The 21,648-nt window shown below is 39.1% G+C and overlaps 1 protein-coding gene across 5 annotated transcripts in view; it reads right to left on the bottom strand.

The window, feature by feature from the left end:
- SAMD4A (sterile alpha motif domain containing 4A) overlaps window positions 1-21,648 on the bottom strand; it is a 284,216-nt gene that overhangs the window by 13,622 nt on the left and 248,946 nt on the right. For all 5 annotated transcript variants that reach the window (XM_027849105.1, XM_027849109.1, XM_027849108.1 and 2 more), the window contains one exon: window positions 21,381-21,507. In XM_027849105.1, the coding sequence (XP_027704906.1) occupies window positions 21,381-21,507 (127 nt within the window). The remainder of the gene's footprint in view (window positions 1-21,380; window positions 21,508-21,648) is intronic.

Here is a 21,648-nt window from a genome sequence, read left to right as displayed (position 1 = left end):
AGAATGTGTCTCAGAGAAAGCCTTGGGGCCAAGGCAGGATATAGTAGATCAAAATGTTTGTTCAGAGATAAGCTTGGAAGGAGAGATACCTTTTGGCAATTAAGACCAATAAAGTAAAAGAGAGGGCATTTCCAGGAAAAATTAAGAGGATAGGTGGAATTTAGTTAACTAGAGAGGGCCTTAGCAAGGGAATCCAGCAGCTTGGACTTCAAGCCCTGGCTTATAGCATTTTTGGTGTTGACTTCTCATAGTTTCTCTATCTTGACTCTTAGGAAGAGTATTTTTGCATTGTGGTCCATCCATGTGAAAATCATATGCATGCAAAAATTAGAAGTCCTACAGGGCGTGAAATCTATGAAACAGAAACACACACAATTTTATATATAGCTCTTTGACAAATATGAAAAAAATCAGCAATTATAGCCATCCATATGCTCATTGTAAAATTTAGTTTACTCTCCAGATATCCCCTTTAAACAAACACTGTGGAGAGATTTGGATAAATAAAGATGCTCGACATTTGGAGAGAAGTGTTTCAGCTGTAGGATTTCTTGCCAACACATAGCAAATGCCATTTTCCAGGCCTGGTGTTGTGTGTTCAAAAAAAAGAAGGCTGGAAACTGCAGAGCTGTGTTCTTCCCAAAGCCAACCAAACCTTGCTGTGTTGCTCTTTTAGGTTGAAACATTGGTCTACTTCCATTCCCCCCCACCCCCAAGCACTTAAATGATCAGAAAGTAGAGATATGAAAGTGATTATAACAACCCTGTCTTCAACCTGCTCTGAGAAGCCTGAAGCCTCGATAGAAGTCCATATGTCAAAGCTTCATTTCCCTAATACTGTGGACTTTTTAATTGTGTGTTTGATAAAAGCAGATCCATGGCATCTCATTGCTTACACAAAGCAGAAAGCAGAACGTCACATGGCAGCCATAACAGGCTGGACCTCTTGGCAGTGATTCTCGTGGCTTCTAATGAATGTCACTAAGGAACAGAGAATAACCACTCTGGCCCCTCAAACTAACCACTGGGTTCGATACTACGGGATGCTATAGATAGTAACAGATACCTCATTTGGACTGGGTCTCCACATTTGTTACAGACCACAGGGACTTATCAAGACAATATGGTGAGCAATCAATCAATAAGCATTTATTAAGCCCCTGCTGTATACCAGGCTGTAAGTCATAGAAGTAAATAGAGAGCTTATCTCAAAGTCAGGAAGATGAGGGTTCAAGCCCTGTCTCTGACATACTGGTTGGCTGTGTGGCCCTGGGTAACACTTAAACTCTCTTATTATCTCAGGTAACTCTCTTGTAGGTTGCAGAGCAGGTACTGATCTGCATTGGTAAAGGGGGTTCCTCACTAGGAATTGGAGTCCCATAGAAGTTAACTGACTTGCCCAAGGTCAGAGGAGCAAAGCAGCATAAGTATAAAGCATAAGTAGCAAAGTCAGGACTTGAATCAAAATCTTTTAACTCCAAATCTGATGGGGTTGGGATCTGAGCCCCAGAAAGGAAAAACCCTGGACTTTCTATAATCTCATCCACTGGTCTTTCATTGTGGCTATACCCAATCTCCCTTCCTTTGTCTTACCTCCCTATGTATGGCCCCTGGTCATTTCCCACCCTTAATCTCCATTCTCCCTAGGCCACAAGGTCCTGGTCCCAGGAGTTCTGTTCACCCCAGTTTACTGGTCACTCCTAGGTCCCTCCCACAGTCTTTCTGTATATAAGGTCCACCTTATCTCCATTAAGATGCTTAGATTCTTATAACCTAGTCACAGTTTAGATTCTTATAATCTAGCCACTGCTGGGATTCTTGTAATCTAGTCACTGCTGGGATTCTTGTAATCTAGTCACTGCTGGGATTCTTATAATCTAGTCACTGCTGAGATTCTTAAAATCTAGCCACTGGTCAGATTCTTATAATCTAGCAAATAGCTTACTAATGTTCAGGCTCCTTGGGAGTCTGCCCAATATGATGGATGTTCTAATAAACCTTGTCTTTGGCTGAAAGAAGGCTTGGGTCGAATTCTTTTCGGCAGGACCTATGTGTTGTGATTTTGGGGTCCCAGGACCCCGAACCCCTAAACTGTATCAAATCCATAGAGTCACTACTTCTACAAGAGGACATTGGGGATCCCAAATAATATTTTGACAATATCACTGCCTGCCCCCTTCAATATCCAGACTGGTATTCTCCAGCTTCTGCTGTCAGATGAATGTTAAAGCAAGGTCCTAATCTGGATCACTTATTGATTCCATTATTGACACTTACTGAATCATTCAGTGAATTATTGAATAAACAATTCAATTATTGTAATTTTGTGAACTGTGAATTTTGCTTCTGGATCTTAGGATAAAAGAAATTCCCATGTTACTAGTTCTGTACCTCCTTCCTCCATTGTCTTACCACCTTTTCTCCTCAAGTGTCTAATCATGGCCCTTCTCCTTTTCTTGATTTTTAAGAAAAGATGTGAAACTTATCCATACTCAGACAAGGAAAATATTCAGATAACTACTTGCAGTATTCTTTTCCCCTCTGTCTTCCACCAATGTATTTGCATTTGAACAATTTTAAGTCAGAGCTAGAATTATAGGTAGCAGCTAAATAGTAGGGAGGCATGAAGTTTTGGGGTAGAGAAGGTCTTTTTGTAGCTTTTTTGAAATCATACTATGATATAAAGGTGGTATTGCTTACTCCCATATTCAATTACATTATTTTCTGCTGAGCTCTGAGCAAGGAAGTAATAAGTGTCCCAATATTCATGACTAATGAGCTTGGCTGACTAAAGTTTCTCTCTCTCTCTCTCTCTCTTTTTTTTTAGGCAATTGGGGTTAAGTGACTTGCCCAGGGTCACTCAGCTAGTAAGTGACAAGTATTTGGTCTGAGGCTGGATTTTAATTCAGGTCCTCCTGACTTCAGGGCGGGTGCTCTATCCACTGCACCACCTAGCTGCCCCCTAAAGTTTCTCTTAAGCTCTTGTTGGTTCAGTGAAAAGAGCACTGAATTTGTCATAACTCATGTTGCTTATTTTTAAGGTTTTTGTTTTTTTTTCTTAATTATGAACTCAACAGACAACAACAGATATGAACATTTCCATATATGAAGAACAGGAAAAGAAAAGGTCTAACATATACTGCTTATTTTTTAAAAGTATATATTAAATTTAACACAGTAGCACCAATGCTGCTCGGAGCAGTTGGATGGATAGAGTGCTGGGTCTGGAGTCAGGAAGATTCATCTTCCTGAGCTCAAATCTGGCCTCAGACACTTACTAGCTGTGTGACCCTGGGCAAGTCACTTAACTCTGTTGGCCTCAGTTTCCTCATCTGTAAAATGAGCTGGAAAAGGAAATGGTAAAGATTCCAGTATCTTTGCCAAGAAAATCCCAAATGGGGACATGAAGAGTCAGATATGACTGAAAAATGACTGAACAACAACCAATACTGCCCTGTGCTTGTCTGTGTCCCTCTTTGAACTTTGCTTTACTTTTTTGTGAATTTAAAAAAAAAGTTTTTGCGAGGCTTTTTTCTTTTTTGTGTTATTATCTCTACCTCTCCTAACTCTCACTCCATCCCTCAAAGCAAAAGCCCTCCCTTGTAACAAATAAATTTAGTCAAGTAAAACAAATTCATTAATTGGCTGTGTCTGAAAATGTATATTTAATTTTGAACTTTTAGTCCTTCACTTCTCTGCTCATAGATAAGAAGCATGATTCAAGTTTTTGGAGTCATGACTTGTCTTCATGTTGATCAGAGTTCCTAAATCTTTCCAAGTTGTCTTCCTGTAATTGTATACATTGATTTTCTTGTTGCGCTTACATAACTCTTCATCATCTAACCTCAAATTTGTTTGTTTCTAATTTCATTTCTACCCTTAATTCCATTTCTAATCCTTACCCTAAGTCTATTTCTAACTCGGTTTTTAACCCTATTTCCATTTTTAACTCAAATACTTAATTCATAGAAGCAGGGGTATGCTAGTAAATGTTTAACAACTGGTTCTCTGAAATAACATGATGTACTTGTTTAATCTACCTTATTTATATTTTTTCTATCATTTTCTTAAGTCTAGACAGTCACCAAAAAGAATAAATCAGCACTGATTTGTAATATCTGCCAATTTCTGGTATGTAAATGCTCACACTGAAAATTTAACAACTGGCTTTCAGGAAGCTGGTACAATCTGGCTCCACACCCCTGTAAGGTTTCTCTGAATCAGTCTTTTTCATAATTTCAAAAGGTACAATAATATTCCATTACATTAATATCCCGTAATTTGTTTAGACATAGCCATTGCCCCACTGATGGGAGCCCATTTTTTTTACAAATTAATTACTATTGCTTGCCTTCTCAAGTCGGGAGAGGGACAGGAAAGAGGGAGGAAGTTAATTTGGAACTCAACATTTTAAAAAATGATTATTAAAAAATTATTACATGGAACAGGGAAATATCTAATGAAATAATTAAAAATAATTTTTAAAATAAATTAATTGCTACTATAAACCCCCCCAAAAAACTTTCAATTGATATTTTTATAGATATTGATCCTTTTCCTCTTTCTTTTGTCTCTTTGAAGTATATGCCTGATGGTGGTATTGCCTGGTTAAAGGGTATACACAGTTTAGTAACTCTTTGAGTATTATTCTAAATTTCTTTTTAGAATGGTCAGACCACTTCACAGTTCTACCAAAGGTACATAAGTATGCCTCTCCTCCCATGTTACCAGCAAATGTTATTTTCCTTATTCATCTTTGTCAATGTAATGGGGCTCAGAGATATTTTAATTTGTATTTCTCTTATTGCTGACTTGGAACAATTTTTTCAAGTTTTTTAATAGCTTGAATTTTTTCGATTCATATATTTTGAATATTTATCTTTTGGGGGAATGGCTCCTTTTTTATTTTTGTATTTCTTGTATATCTCAGCAATCAGACTTTATCAGAGAAATTTCCCCAGTTTACTGTTTTTCTTCTAATCATGGCTGCAATAATTTTGTTTGTTCAAAACCTTTTCAACTTTATGCAATCAAAAATGCCCATTTTATCTCCTGAGATCCTTTCTATTCCTTGTTTGGTTAGTGGCATTTCCCCTATCCACAGCTGTGGGAAGTATCTTCCCTCATGCTTTTCTAATTGATATGTCCTTTAGAAGACCCATCTTTGAATCAAGTTCTATCATTTACTATCTTTGTAAAACCCAAAAATTAGATTAGAGGTTCTCTGAGGTTCCTTGTAGCTCTAAATTCTTTGATTACTTCCTGATCTTTTCAATCTCTACTATCAGGCTTACTAATGTCAAGAATTAAGTGAAGAGGCAAGTGGATCTACTCTTGTCCATAGATCTGGAGGTTCTATGAGCTCTTTAATTAAGTTCCCAAAGATGGTTTAGACTGGGTCAGTAGGAATAGTGCAATTTCTAAAATAAATAATCATTCTTTCAATTTTTAAACTATTTTCCAGTGGGGAAAACATCTTATATTTGTAATGAATATGACTATTCTTTCTCTGGTACCAAACTTTTTTGGGCACAAATTGTGGATGATACTAGGTCTAACGTGATCTGGTCCTTTGGGGAGAGCAGGTTTATATTTCTTACTCATCTCAACATCTGGAGACAAGCAAAATCACCAGACCCCTCCATTAATTTGCTCGGGGAAGCTTTTAAAACCTGTCCATGCAGAAACAAGCCTAAAAATAAACCCCCAAATTGCTTCCAAGGGGTTAGTGAGTTCAGTGAAGTTCAGGAAAGAGGTGAGTGTCATGCTGACTCCAGCAGGCTAGTTATTATACCAACACACAAGATAGGAGCAGGTTCTAGCCACTAGCTTTTCCTACAGTCCTTTGAGATGGCCAAAATCTTCAATAATATCATCTAAACAATTTTCAGTTTGCAGGATCAAAACATTGCAAGGAAATCATTGATCTTAGATTACTAGTGTTCCCACATGCTTTTAAGATGGTTACATTAAAGAGATTGTTTTTCCAGGAGGGAGGTTGTACCTCAAATCAGACCTCCTTTTGGTATTCAACTTAGGGCTGGTTATCCTCTAGTCTACCATGCTGTCAACAAGTCCCTGTTACCATAAAGGTGAAAATCAATTTCCCAGTTCTGGGATTTCTGTTATTCCATTATTTTTAAGCATTTCTACTTGAAGGTATAAACTCTATATCCTTGAAAGTATGAAATATTAAAACCAAAACAGTGAATCTGGGTGGAAAATTCTAGCTGTGGGGGAGAAAACAAGCCTGGCAAATTTCTAGGAGGTCCTATTTCTTGGCCATTCCTTGGTCAATGCCTGTACTGTTGTTACAGGTACCAGCTCAATCACTGGCAAGAAATAATACTATGACTCCCCATTAAGATGAAGATGTGAAAAGTACTACAACAGCCCAGCTCTCCCACAAATACTCTGAAATGTTTTAAAAAGGCACTGAATAAAATGATGATCAAGAAGACCAAAGAAACCTCAGTAAATTCCTCCAATCAATCCAGGATTGAGAGGAAAAAAATAGAAGGGAGGGCCAGAAAGCCTAAGAGTGCTCAGAGGGGAGGCAGAAGCCAACAAAATCTCAAGTAAATGGGGCCTAAAAGGCAGTGGGACCTTGGCCCTGGTCTGTCAGAGCAGCAAAGAGGGTTGAAGCCAGATAGATACATCATTAAAGCAAGGAAAAAGGGTCAGAAATTGCATCAACATCTCAGAGAATTCCAGGAGACCTGAAACCATTGCTACTATCTATGCCACAGTGTGACCCAGGACCAGTGCAGCCCTTGAGCTACCAAGAGGCCTGAGAATAGCATGTGGTGAATGATAATGTCAAATGCTGCAGAGGTCAGGGAGGATTAGGATTGAGAAAAGGTAGTATCTCCTTCCAAGGGATCTTTTAACATGGCAGTCAGTGCCTTGTCCTAACTGCACTTTTCACTATTCCCGGTGCTCTTTGTGAGAACTCATGGATTAGTCTAAGACACTAAGACTTTTAATAATGTCATGAAAAGCTGTGAACTGTAGGTGCCACCATGAAGGTCATGTCTGTGGCACTAAATTCTGGGTTGAGTTCTAAACCTTAATCTTACGATGGTATTTTCCCCCAACTTTAAATGATTTTCAAAAATTATGAACTTAGTAATACCTCCAACAAACTCAAAGAGCCAAAGAAAGGAGTTTATATAGTTAGTACCTTATAAAAAAACCTTAGGATCATAGGGGTCATCTGGTCTAACCTGCACTTGAAGCCTCTTCAATACTCCTGACAAGTTATGTATTCCCTCTACAATATTCCTGACAAGCTTGTGTCCTTCCTGTTGGTGGGGAATTGAGAGTATGATTCAGCTTTAAATAGATTATATCATGCCAACAGTGTTTGAAACTGTGCAAAAGCTTTTCAGTGTAATTATTTATAAAAGGAGAGGTATACTCTGGGGATCTATCCCTCATCCATTCTTCCTGATGGGTTTCTGAGCATGTTGCTCTACTTGGAAGGACGAGGGAGAAAGAAGCATGGCCTTCAGCACACAACATATGGTTTGATGTGGACAGTTATATGATGCAGTGGGTAGAGCAGCAAGCCTAAAGTAATGAAAACCTGGGTTCAAATCCATTCTCAGATACTTTTAGCTGGGTGACCCTGGGCAAACCATTTAGCCTTTGTGTGCCTCAGTTACCATCTGCAAAATGGGGATGACAGTACCTACCTCCCAGGGTTGCTGTGAGATAAGATATTTAAAATGCCTGGCCCATAGGAGATGTCATATGATAGCTATTATTATTATTGATGGAAAGAAAGGTATGAGCACTTCTCATTTTTGCCACTCTCCAGAGGTCTTTTGAGCATGGGTCTATGATGATAAAACATCTACTTATCTTCTACCCAGAACATCAATGAGATCATGGCTTTTTCCATATCAGATAATATACCTTCCAAGTTTTATGTGAATAATCAGTGCTAAAGAATATGAGAAGAAATCTTTGCAGTGAGAAAGCATACAAGGAGAAATGTGCATGAATGAAAGAGTTCACTGATAAAGAAATATACTTAGAACTTCTAACCAACCTAGCAAATGTCTTATTCAATAAATACCTGTTGATTAAATTGTGCTGCATAGGCAACAGTGATCATTTTCTCTCATCACAAGAATTTTCATTCATTTTAATGCTAGTCCTATAATAGTATAATGAATGAAAAATAGAATCTCATATTTAAAAGATGAAAAAAAGAGAATACTGGTAAAACTGGAAAAAAAAGGAAATAGGATTTTGACCAGAATACTGTTAAACTGGGATGTATAACACAGTTGTATTAAAAAATACATTTTTCAATGAATAATTAAGATGAGTCTAGGAAGATATAACAAATTACATTTTGTTGAGGCAGACAGGCAGCTCAGAGATTTTTAATATTTTCATCAATAAACTGAATAATAGAATAGAACACATTAAGCAAATCTTCAGGTGTCATCAAGCTGAAAATTTGGGGAGAGTGGTGTTTATAGGGGAAAATGTTATCACTTTGGAGAACATTCCACATATTCCTGATGCTGTCTAATATTACCAACCTTATTCTCTTAGATGGTCTTCAAGGCCTAGTACAAATGCTACTTCCTCCATGAAGCCTTCCTGATTCTGCCAGATAGCAGTCATCTCTTATTAAATCCCATAGCATTTTGTATTTGCTTACTATACCTGATTTATAATTATTTACATAATTGTCTTATATTCATTATTGGATTGTAAGTCAACTTAACTGGGGACAAAGATCGTTCTTATTTAGTTTTGTAGCTCCACCTCTATAGGGAACATGATACATATGTCGTAATGGATAGTGCTGGACTTGGAGTCAAGAGAGATGTGCATTGAAATCTGACCTTTGACACTTACTAGCTAGCTATGTAACCCTGTGCATGGCACTCTGAGGTTCAGTTTCTTTAGCTAAAAAATGAAGTTATCTAAGTAAACTCCCTGCATTAAGCACTGAATGATCTACAAATGTCTCAATCCATTGTAGTATTGGACCTTAACCATCAGGTGAGTGGCCCAAGCCAGGTCCAGTTCACTGTAATTGGTATCAAAGCTGGAATAAAATGTCTTCATGGTTCACACCATGGTTGAAGTAGGGGAAGGACAGTGCAAATATATAGGATGGAAAAATCGGATAGTCAGATACAACAATACTGTACCCTGTAACAAGGGCTCTTTCTAGTGGTATATAGAGCATCTTCTCAATGGAACAAAGAAAAGGCCTTGATTGATGCCAGTGATTACCTCTGGGGATCCTAGAGAAGGATAATAGGAGGGTTATTGATAGAACAACGTCTCTACCATTCCCTGGTTCCGGTTAACTGCCGTGGAGAATCTGAGTTGCTAGCATAAGAAAGTTGCAAATAAATTGGCCCATAAATTCAACAGTTAGAAATAGAACTCTAAGAAATGAAAACAAAGGGGAAGCCCCTAGATCTGGTAATGGAGGGTAGAGAGGAAGTATAGAATCTGACCCAGAGGTTTTACCAGAAAATATGCTGTATCCCATGTTATTTAAAGATTTGAGAGCAAAATTGAGGATAAGACTTGGGTATTAGTGGTAATAATGGTAATAAAATTTCTAATTTTCCAATTACTGCCCCTCATCATGATTTCTTCCAGAAAAGGAACAGAAGATGGGTAGACTTTTGCCAGGATCTTGGAGGAGGTGGGGCCTGAACACATTGCAAGAGAAGTTTAAGAAGCAAGCTGATGATTTCCCAGAGCAATGAATGCTGAGTGCTTAATCTAATGGAGCCAGTGCAAAGACCTTTTCCTCAGTGGAGTTCCATAGACTTTGGGAGCTCTTGGAAGACTTACTTTTGCAGAATTACTTAAATAAGTTATAAGCTTCAGATAGAGACTGTCTTTTGTTCCTTTTGAGGCAGCTAAGATGGAGACTTGTGTATGCCTGGCCCTATAAAAAAAGAAATCCCATTGCAGCTGGTTCCCTAATAGGAGGTCTGCAAAGGAGGGAGTGAAGTTTCTAAACCTGGCTTCATAGATTGGATCTATGTGCCCTTCTCTAACACACACACAGTCTGACATGCTCTCTAACCAGGCTGTGTGGAGCTTCACCCAGATGGAATCAAGCTTTAGCTATGGGTCTCCCCCAGCACACAGCCACATAAGTTAGGGCATGTCAATTGGTAAACTTTGGGAGATCTGAAAAGAGGTGACTTAGACAAATGCTGTTGTCATGGTCACCTGGGAAGGAGGCCAGATACCTTTATTAAACCTCTCTAGGGTTACCTGCATCCTCCCTCTCATTCATATTGCCACATTCTGCTGGGCAGAGACCCAGAAGAGACTTCCTTTCCTGAGGGCATTGATGAATAATGGTGACATAGAGGATAATGGTGACTAAGATCTGGGCCATGAAAGACAAAGGACAGGAAATCAACTTCAAAAGAATCAAGAATGTAGCCTTCTCAGTCAAGTTTTGGGGATGCAATGGACAGGAAGAACCAAGATGATTCAAAACACAATCCAGATAAGTTACATCTGACATTCACTTTCCCACAATAAAATAAAAAGGAATCCCAGGGATGTATTTGATGTTTGGGTTTTAGAGAATCCACATTCCCCATCTGGATATCCTGATGGTCTTCATTTACCAAATAACTTTCAAGTTCATCTCTTTAGAGTGAGGCTGAGAACAGGTTACAGTCCTGAAAGACCTAAAAGTAGGTCCTTGGGACCTTATGACTCTGTGGGGTCTATGTTTTTGGAGATCTCTCTATATAAATACCAGGCTGAGTGGAGCTTTTGGCAGGCACTAACGGGTGGAGAGACTAAATGGCCATTAGATTTCTGGCACCCTGTGACAAAGGCTCTTCTCTTTGGAGAAGATTTTCCAAAGCAGCTATTTCCCACTTAATAGTTACTGTTACTAGTTGTTACTGAATAGATGTTGCAGGGTTACAAATCACCCTTTGTATAGTTACTTACTATGAGTTGGGTAGGGCAGAAGTGACTTCTATTATTAAATAGAAATGGTACATTCAAATTGTATGTGCTTGGATCACTTAGGTGTTAGCATTCTTCACAAACAAGTTACACTTCTGCCGCAGGCTGAGGCTCCCAGCCCTGAAATTCTGCCTCTTCAGCTAGCCCAATGGGCATTCTTCTATGAGGACCTGGGTCCTAAGGGACACTACTTTGCCTGATTTAATGACAGTTTTGCCCACTATGAAAGAGATACAGGCAGCTAGATTTCAGCAACCATTACTCAGGGTGTAGGTTACTTTCTCTATAAGTATCTACTCTTTTATATGTTGCAGTTTACTACTGAAAGGGGCAGAAAAGTACTTTTGCATAAAGAAAAAAATACTTAAATCAACTTGTAAAGGATGTAAGGTATTGCTTTTCTCATAGACGGATAGCTTGGTGTCTTTAAAGATGATGGGAAAACAATTTTAGTTTAATGAAAACTGCTAAAATCTGCATACAAAAAAGTTTTTCAGATTAGCTTTTAGCAGTTTATGAAGGAGACAATGTGAATTGTGGCATAAAAATAAAGGATTTAATTATGTTCTAAAGATGTGTGGTGATGGCACTTTTTATGAGAACAGTTTAATGGTTTAAAGAATCAGAGAAAGAATTTTTATTTATTAAAAACTGAAAAAAATTAAATTATAAAGAAATAGTTGTTGGAAATGTGATGGCTAGACCTAGAGTGCATGGGGATCCCCCAGATCAAATGCAGTTAACTGCTTAAGAAGGTAAAATTCACAAATGAAAAATCATTTAACTGTTCAGATAATAAGGTTTAATTAAATAAGGATTGCTAACCTCATAGGGGAGAGTCACTAAGTTTTTATATCGTTAAGTAAAAGATGAGACACTGAGTACCAGAAAGTTCTGATTTAAGCCACTGAAAATAGTGAAGAACAAAACCCTGAAGAACCTGACAAGGAAAGATGGATGAAACAGCAAGGGAAAATAAAACCAACTCTGTCAGAATTACGTGAAGAAGTGAAAGCTGAGGCAGTCAGCATACAGAAGGCTTTGACCCCTAGATTTCAGATGATGGAGAGAGAGACTGAAGCTCACTGGATGAGAGCTTCATGTCAGCTATTGCCCTTCATCAACCTCTAGAGGCTGAAAGAGGTAAAGCCTCTCAGAGGTACCTGTCGCTTTCTGCCACTCCCTCAGGTTTAAAAAGGAAAAGCAGAGGGGAAAGACTGGATTTGCAGCTGTTAGTTGAGTTTCGTTTGCTACTAATTGACGGGTCAACATAGCATCCTGATGAGTGAATAGCTGCCAGATTTGTCTTTAATGCCTAAAAAGATACACTTGATGAACTTTGCAATTCTTGGGCTTAAAGGGAACTACTATCTAAATGAAGAGAATAACGCTTCCTCAGAAAAGAATTTTCTCAGCTGAAGAGTGTTGAAGACCTAGAAAGGCAGTAGTTAAAAGTGGCTTTAAGTGTGAATGAAATGATGGTTTCAGGGCCTATAGCCCCCCGTTGTGAGCTATCCTGAGTACATGGGTTTTCTTCACTCATGTGTTTCCCTTCCAGGTTTCTCTAAGTATGTGTCCATTCTACCTCTCTTTGGATAGTAAATGCATTGTTGAGAGTTTTATGTGTGGACTGTGATGTATTTATTATTGCTGTATTTGCTTTGATAGGAGTATTTGTCCCATAATTATTTCTTTTGCCTTACTGCCAAGTAAATAGTTAGGTTTAAGATCTCACAGGTGATCAATCTGAGTGGTTGGGTTTGTGTAAAAGGAAGTGCACCAATGGGGACTCAAGAGCTATAATAAAATAGGAAGTATATTTCCCCCACAGCAGGATTACCCCTAGGACTCTGAGAATTTGAGAGTAACCATGTAGTTATGTTCCTTCTCTGGAAACCTAGACCAGGTGGGGTTGAGGCCACTTGGGATTGATTGACCCAGACAGAGAGTGAATAGGTTTAAGGAGCAAGAGATATGAGGAGCTTTCCCGTGAACATGTTATAGGGGATATCCTGGGAAACAGAGAAACTGGCAAAGCTTTCTACTAGGTTGATCTCCAAGGCTCATGGTTGGTATGTAAGAGTGCTTTGTGGGATGGGTTGAATAAAATTCTCATTTACACTGATTTCCAGATGGTAACCATGAGTCTGGCAGATTTATATAGTGCCTGAAGACAATGGGTCTGGACAACTGCCCTTTGGGATCAGGATCAATGGAGGAATTTAGCTGATGCCCCTTTCCACATATAGTAGTTTATGGGGCATGTCAGCTCCCAACAAAGACATCATACGCTTTCTGCTGAACTACAAAACAAGATTGGAGCGGCTGTTGTTGTTCAGTGGTGTCTGACTCTTTGTGATCCCGTTTGGGGTTTTCTTGACAATGATACTGGAGTGGTTTGCCATTTCCTTCTCCAGCTCATTTTACAGATGAGGAAACTGAGACAAACAGGGTGAAGTGACTTACCCAGGGTCACACAGCTAGTAAGTGTCTCAGGCCAGATTGGAGCTTACTAAGATGAGTCTTCCTGACTCCAGGCCTGGCACTCTTATCCACTGTGCCACCTAGTTGCTCCAATGGAATGCAAGAGGGTACTGAATGACCTCTTACCTTAAATACTCTTACCTCTTACTCTTAAATATAGATAACTGATCTGTGGTTGACAAAGTGATGACCTGCCAGAAACATCATCATCTGTGTCAAGGCCCTGGTGTTCCTATTGCTGCTTTGGCTCACTGTCACCATCTTATACCAGAGCCCACAGTGAACTGCAAAGATTTCGCATTATCCAACATGCGGACCAGATGGACGAGATCTAGGACTTAGTCCTTCTGAAGCAGGAAGGTAAAATCTAGTAATTCTCGTCTTCATTCTTTTCTGCATCTTTGGGGGTGGTGGGATTGTAAATTATTTATCTATTTTGTTTTTAAATTTGGGATCCTTTTCCTTCATCTTTTTCCTTCACTACTACATATGTCAGGCTCCTTACATCCCTGAGATTAGGGCTGTCTAGTAAAGATTTCAAAGTTATATAAACAGTGGCAGGTCCCCTAGAACAATGGTGTCAAATTCAAATAGAAAAGGGGTTGCTAAACTGTATATGAGGATCCCTGGGGGCTGTATATTAATTAGAAAACCACATATTAACATTATCTATGCACTTTCACTTATTTTGCTAAATATTTCCCAATTATATTTTAATCTGGTTTGGGGGTACTCAGGAATGTTACCAGGGGAGGCCCGTTTGACACCACTGGTCGAGAAAACCTCGAGTGTGGGAGGAGCAGTATCTACCAGGCTTTGAAACCCACACTCATCCCTACCTGCTATGCAGTTCTGGCTAGTTCCAGGATGGAAAGACAAAAAAGACTTAACTGGCCCAGGCCCTAAGACTGAATCCACAGTTGCTGGTGAAATGATTTCCTGGTAGCCTCACACCGTGCTACATTTGTTTCCTGGTCACCTAAGCCCACATGGAATTGGGGTTCTTCAGACTTGGTGGACATCCCAAGGCTGAACAAAGCCTTTTTTATATGGGGAAGAGTAGGGCCACATCTATGTAAGCTAAGCACTTGTATCCTTGTTCAATATCCTTTCCATGCTATGGCTAAGTGAACCTTCTTCTGTAACTGTTGAATGACCTACAAGTGTCTCATTTCCTTCCAATATTGGACCTAAAATAACACAGAAGTGGGCTAAGTCAGGCCAGCACATGACAATACTGATTGAATTTCAGTTTATTATGGTTCATTTTTATTTTATTCAGTTTATCCATCCCAATGCTCTAGTCTATCAAGAGCCTTTTGAATCCTGATTTTGTTATCTAATGTGCTAGTTATCCCTCCCAGTTTTGTGTCATCTGTAAATTTTATGAGCATACCATCTAGGCTTTGATCTATGACACTGATAAAAATGTTAAACAGTACAGGACCAACCACAGATCCCTATGGGATACCACTGCAAACCTCCTGCCACAAGGACATTTAACTATTAACAACTGTTCTTTGAGTGCAGACATTCAACTATTCAATCTATCTACTTATATTCATATCTAATCCATACTTCTCCATATTCTCCACATGAATAGAATGGGATACTTTAATACAAACCTTGCTTAAATCTAGGTCAACTGTATGCAAAACATTCCTCTCCACTAGTTTAGAAATATTGTTAAAGAAATAAATGAAATTTGTCTAGCGTGATCTACTCTTGATAAAGCCACGGTGGGTCTTTGTAATCACTGCTTCTATTTTTATGTGCTTACCAATCATTACTTTTACCAATCATTTCTTTCATTAGATAAAATAATTTTTATCTTTTAGCTAAATAGAATCCAAAGATTTTTGAGCAGAGAAGTGATGAAATTATATAATGAAAATGCTGATCTATGAGGCTATCTGGCAGTAGTATACCCAGTGAATGGAGGGCCTGATGGGGGCAGCAGTGAGGCAGGTTATTGCCGTGGAACAGCCATGAGATAATATATAGGCATAAGCAAGACTGGTAGCAGTGTAAATGGAAAGGAAAGGATAGATATGAAATCTAGATGTCCATTCTAAAATTCTCTTCTTCAGCAAAAACTGATTTGGAAAATAATATGTAAACCTGTGTTTGAACATTTTGGATGTTTTCTTCGTGGGGAAAATAGTTTTTTAAATTATAAGCTTGTAAGGTCTACCAGGGGTCACTCAGTCAATTTCTATGTTCTCTGTCAGAATTATGATTAAGTCATACCAGACAGAAGAGAATCTGAACTATAATTAAAGGTATTCCAGGATAAGAAGACCTTAAACCGCTACCCATTTCACAATTTAACACCACTCTCTTAGGAAATTCTCATGTGCAACTGTAAATTCTTAGTGCTATAGCTAATTCTCTCATGGTGACCTCAGTGGAAATCAAAAAGAGCTTTCCACTGTCGTCTGCCTGATAATCCTTAATATTCTTAAAGGCAGTTTGCTTGCCCCTCAGACTTCTTTTCTTTATCCTTTTCTTCAGGTAACCCATCTTCAGTGTTTTCTCTAAACCTTTATCAAGTTCTCCTCTCCCTACTTCTAAAGCCCAAATGTCACTAAGAATCAGATCAGTCTTGACTATAACAGGATGACTATTTCATGGTTTTGCTATTTGCCATTCTATTTCCTTCTCTGCTTCTAGGTTCTGTGGAATGAAGTTGTGAGAAAAGTAATGGAAGAAGAGAAAATCATTGGATTGAATGAGAAGGAAATTGTGAAGGTGATTTGGAGGCACTTGGACCAGTGAAGTAGGTCAGTGGCTGAATTTGGGGAGAAGAACTTTGGTCAAATATGGGGGGAATGGAGGAAAATTTAAAGGAAAATTATCTCCAGTTCTAGATATTAGTTTAGATTCTACTTCTGGGTTGAAAGAAGAGTAGGATACAGAACAATTAAGGAGGATAAAGGAAGATTAGTGAGTAGAACCTAAAAAGTGAGACTCAAGAAGAATAAGGTGAAGGTAACAGGTAAGACAAGACAAGACAAGGTAAGTAAAAAAAGCTAAGTGGATTCATTAGTTATTGTTGCTGTTTAGTCATGTCCAACTCTTCATGACTTCATTTGGGGTTTTCTTGGCAAAGATACCAGCGTGGTTTGCCATTTCCTTCTCTAGCTTATTTTATAGATGAGGAAACTGAGGTAAACAGGGTTAAGTGTCTGGCCTAGGGTCACACAGCTAGTAAGTGTCTAAAGCTTGATTTGAACTCAGGAAGACGAGTCCTTCCTGACTTCAGGCCTGACACTCTATCCACTGTGCTGTCAAGTTGCCCCAGACCAATTAGAGGGTTAAGCAAAATAAAAAGGTGAATGGACGAAGTGGTAAACTGGTTAAACAGATAGGAGGGTGATGCAAGTCTGAAAGGGAGGTGAATGTGGCTGATTTTGCTGTTGATAATAGCAATAATAATAATCATGAGAAGAAGAATAGCATTTATATAGTATTTCAAAGTTTTAAAGGGCTTTACAAATATTGTCTCATTTAATCCTCACAACAACTCTGGGGGGTAGTTGCTATTATTATCCCAATTTTACAGATGAGGAAAATTGGATGGACGGAGGTTAAGTGACTTAATCAGGGTCACATAACTAGTAAGTGTCTCAGCTGGATTTGAACTCAAGTCTTCTTGACTTCCAAGTCCAGAACTCTATCCACTATATCACAGAGCTGCCTTCAGACTAAGGAAAGGAAGCTGAGTGAGGCTGACCAGTTATTAAGCGGCAATGACTAGATGAAAAACTTTTAAGCAGGTACTCAGAGTTGAACAGATCAAAAAAACAAGGCTGAAAAACTCAAACATTATGTATGGAGAGTAGGGAAAACTGTACGAATATGCAATATTTATATTTCTGCCATAGCTAAGCTATATATATATATATATATTTAGCTAAGCTAAAGTATAGGCTCATCTGCCTCCTGGAGAAGGTAAAGGGTCTTAAAGATACTCTAGGCTATTAGGGAGAATGAAATTTCCTGAAGGAAACAGAAGAGAGGCTTTAATTGATTTTTCAAAATGTGGAGGGGATTTGAGTGGAGAAGAGCTTTGACCCTTGTCACAGTGTTGGAGAGTAGGAGAAGGGAAAAGGAAGAGAAAAGACAGCTGTACAATTAGTGATAAAAATAGATTTGAGGCTCTTCCTGAAAGGCATTGGGGGCTGGGGGGCAGAGGGAGAGGCCTGGATGCTCCGAGGAGGAGGAGGCTGATTGTCTTTCCAAAGAATATTGTTGGGCCATAGTAGTCAGCTCATCAGAGGGATATAAGAAGAGTCGTAGTTGCTGGTCATTCCTTGCTCTGAAGTACTGAGGTAGCTATTTGTTGACCTGATCAATAAAGAGGTCTGTTTGTCTTCTTGAGACAGGTTTCTAAGACGAAACAATACCTCCCAACACTTTCTCAAAATCAATGACAGCTAACCATTTCTAGTGATTAATGTGGGTTAGAGAAAGGAGGCTGAAGGCAAGCTGTCTTCAAATACATTAAGGATTCTCAAATGGGGGCAGTGATGAGCTATTTTTAATTCCTACTGTGGTCACAATGAGAGGATCTGGTATAGGCCCAAAGAATTTAGGGAGATGAATTTCCTAACAAAAAGGAGGTGGAAATAATGAAATGGGTAACCAAGAAGGTTTAAAGTCTCCTTATCCTGAGATATCTTTAATTATAGCTTAAGTTCTCTTCTGTCTGGTATGATTTATTCACAAGTTTGCCTGAAAACACAATGATGACTTCTGGCAGGCCCTATAAACCTATAATTTTAGAAACTATTTTCCCCAATAAAGGATATATTTAAAAAGGTTCAAATGGAGGTTTGCTATTTATTTTTTCAAATCAGCTCTTGATGAAGGGGAGACCAAGGTGAGTTTAGAGTCAATCAAGATTTTACATCTCAGTCAGCCAGGGAACAAGGGCTGGCTAAGATCTAGGGGTTGAAAAGATGACAAAAACAGTTCCTGCCCTTGAGAAACTTACATTCTAATGGGGGAAGATAAATAAAAAGGTACCCACACAAGACACACACAGAGTAGATGGAATTTAATCTTAGAGGGGAGGGCTATTGAAGCTGAAGGAACCAGGAAAGGCTTTCTGCAGAAAGTGGCAGTTCAAATGAGTTTTGAAAGAAGCTAGAGTTTCTAAGAGATAGAGATGAGGAAGGAAAGAATTCTAGGCATGAGAAACAGTCAATGCAAAGTGAAGAGTCTTGTGTGAGGAACAGCAAGCTGGCAAGTGTAGCTGGATCTTAGAGTTTGTGCATGGGAAGTAAAGTATAAGAAGATATGAAGGGGAAAAGTTGTATAAAGCTTTAAATGATAGAGGAGTTTCTGTAGGAAGTGGCAAAGATACGAAGTTTTAATTATATGACAAATGGAGGAGTTTATATTTGATCCAAGAAGTCAGAGGAAATCACTGGAGTTTAATGAGTTGGGGGAAGGGGTGAGATGTGATCAGACTTGTAGTTTAAGAAAATCACTCTGATACACGAATAAAGGATGGACTGGGGTGGGCCGAGAGACAAATTGGAAGGGTATTGAAATAGGAGTGAACGGAGATTAGTGCCAGAACTAGAGTGATAGACGTATGAGCAGAATGAAGAGGATGCAAATGAAAGATGTGAAAGTGGAAATGATAAGATCTGATACCAGATTAGAAATGCACTGTGAGTTAGAGTAAGGAGTCAAGGATGACACTAAGTTTGGAAACATGGCTACCTGACAAGATAGTGAGCCCTTGATAGTAACAATGAAGCTGGGAAGAAGTAGGGTTTGGGGGGAAAGATAACGAGTTCTATTTTAGCATGTTGGGTTTGAGATGCCTATAGCACATCCAATTCATTTTGAGATGTCCAATAGGCAGTTGGTGATGTGGGACTGTATCTCAGGAAGAGTAACCATGGCTGGATAAATAGATCTGAGTCTCCTCTATACAGAGATGATAACTGAACCTATAGGACAATGATGAGATCATTAAGCAAGCAAATACAAAGAAAAAAGAGCAGGGCCCAAGGACAGAATCTTGGGGGGCATACTCAAGGTTAGTGAAATAATATGGATGACGATCCAGCAAAGGATACTGAGAAGAAGCAATCAGACACATTTGAATTAGACTGAACTAAGAGAAGGCAGTATCACAAATACCTAGGAAAGAATCTCTAGGATGTCAAATGTTTGAGATGTCAAAGTTAAGGATTAGAACAGACCATTAGACTTGGCAATTCAGAGATCATTGTTAATGTTGAAGATAACAGTCTCAATTGAATGATGAGGTTGGAAGCCATGTTGCAGAGTGTTTAGAAGAGATTAAGAGAAGTAGAAGCAGCAAGTAGAGGTGGCTTTTTCAAGAAGTTTAGCTGAGAGAGGAGAATAATGGAACAATAGCCAGGGTGGACAGTAGGCTCAAATTAGGGTTTTTTAAGGGTAGGGCAGACCTGGGTATGTTTGTGGGCAGCAGCGGAAGAGCCAATAGAGAGGGAGAGATTGAAGATTAGAGAGACAGTGGAGATGACAGTGGTGGCAATGAGCTGGAGAAGATGGGAGGGGAAAGTATCAGGGGCACATGTATAAAGGGGTTGGCTACTCTTCATTAGAATCTGTAGGGGAGGAGGAAATAGAGAATATTCTGAAGCATCTGAGATGAGAAGAAGAGGAAGCTTTCAGTAAGTAGCCGCAGATTTGTTGTTGTTTTTTTTTCCCCATGAAAATCAGATTCTCAGCTATCCTTTCCCTTCCATTCCCATTGCTACTGTTCTATAGTTCAGGCTGATATCATCTTATGCTTGGACAGTATTGTAACTGATTACCTTTTCCCCCTTCACTCCCTCCTCCCCCAATTCATTGTGTGCACACGTGTGCTTAAGCGTGCACACATACACATGTACACAGACATCACTGCCAGATAGATTTTCCTAAATCAATATTTTCATTATGTAATTTTATCATATCCCTGTTCCATTTGGCAAAAATATAAAGCCCAACCTCTTTAGAATGGCATTCAAGGAAGGAAACAAGCATTTATTAAGTTTCTACACTGTGCTAAGCACTTTACAAATATCTCATTTGATGCTCACAACAATGCTATTATCCCTATTTTGCAGTTGAGGAAACCAAGGCAAACAGAGATGAAAAGACTTGACCAAGGTCACTTAGCTAGAAAGGTTGGATTTGAACTTGGGTCATCCAGACTCCAGGCTCAGTGTTCTATGCACTGGGCCACCTAGTCTCCCACAATCTGACTGAAATTTAACTCCCACTATGTTCTTACAAAAAGCCCGTGTCCCAGTTGGCCTGGTATACTCACTCTTTTTCCTGGATACCTGTCATTGCACCACTGCTCATACCATTCTCTACATTTGGAATTCCACTTCTCTCTTGCCTACTGGAATCCTACCCATTCTTCAAAGCCCAGATCCTGTTTCACCTGCTTCTTGAAGACTTGTCTGCCTACTCCAACACACAGTTATCTCCCTCATTTGGAGTTCTATAACATTTATTATTTATACCTATACTATCTATGTCTATTTGGTTCTTAGCAACATATACTACTGTACATTGCATTGTCTTGGGCATTACTGCCTTATCATGAATGTGACATATATGTTGTTTCCCCACTAATGAGTCTGGTTAAGTCACTCCAGTAATCTAACTAGCTTCAAAAAACATCTTGGTCAGATTTTAATAGACTCCAGTATGTGTATCTCCTGGATCCCAGCCAACCAGACCTTATTCATGCTGACAATGTGGTTTAAAAAAGGAAAGGCTTTCATAAACACACAAGAATGTGTTTGACAGTCAAGGCTAAGCACTTTTAGGCCAGGGTCACCAAGGCAGCTATTTTAATTTACTGTACTCTATATCAATTAACACAAAGGAGAAAAATGTCTTACCTTGCTGTTGGAACATCAACATGGTCTGCGGGGATGAGTGAACAGGCAGGGAACGAGTCCTTTGGACTGAGCTGTGAGTTCGACTTGGCATGCTGTTGCTGCCCCCGGGGTTGGCAAACCAAAGATTCTAGGAGGAAAAAGGGTGTGCATGTGTGTATCTGCACATATAACATGAACAATTCTAGGCAGACAGAAACAAACACACACACACACACACACACACACACACACACACACACTCAAATGCCAGAGTTCAGGCAGGAAGCAA

The sequence above is a fragment of the Vombatus ursinus genome, unplaced genomic scaffold (genome assembly GCF_900497805.2).
Source record: "Vombatus ursinus unplaced genomic scaffold, bare-nosed wombat genome assembly UNPS02007284.1, whole genome shotgun sequence".
Lineage (NCBI taxonomy): Eukaryota > Metazoa > Chordata > Mammalia > Diprotodontia > Vombatidae > Vombatus > Vombatus ursinus.
This window is presented reverse-complemented; position numbering and strand designations above follow the sequence as displayed.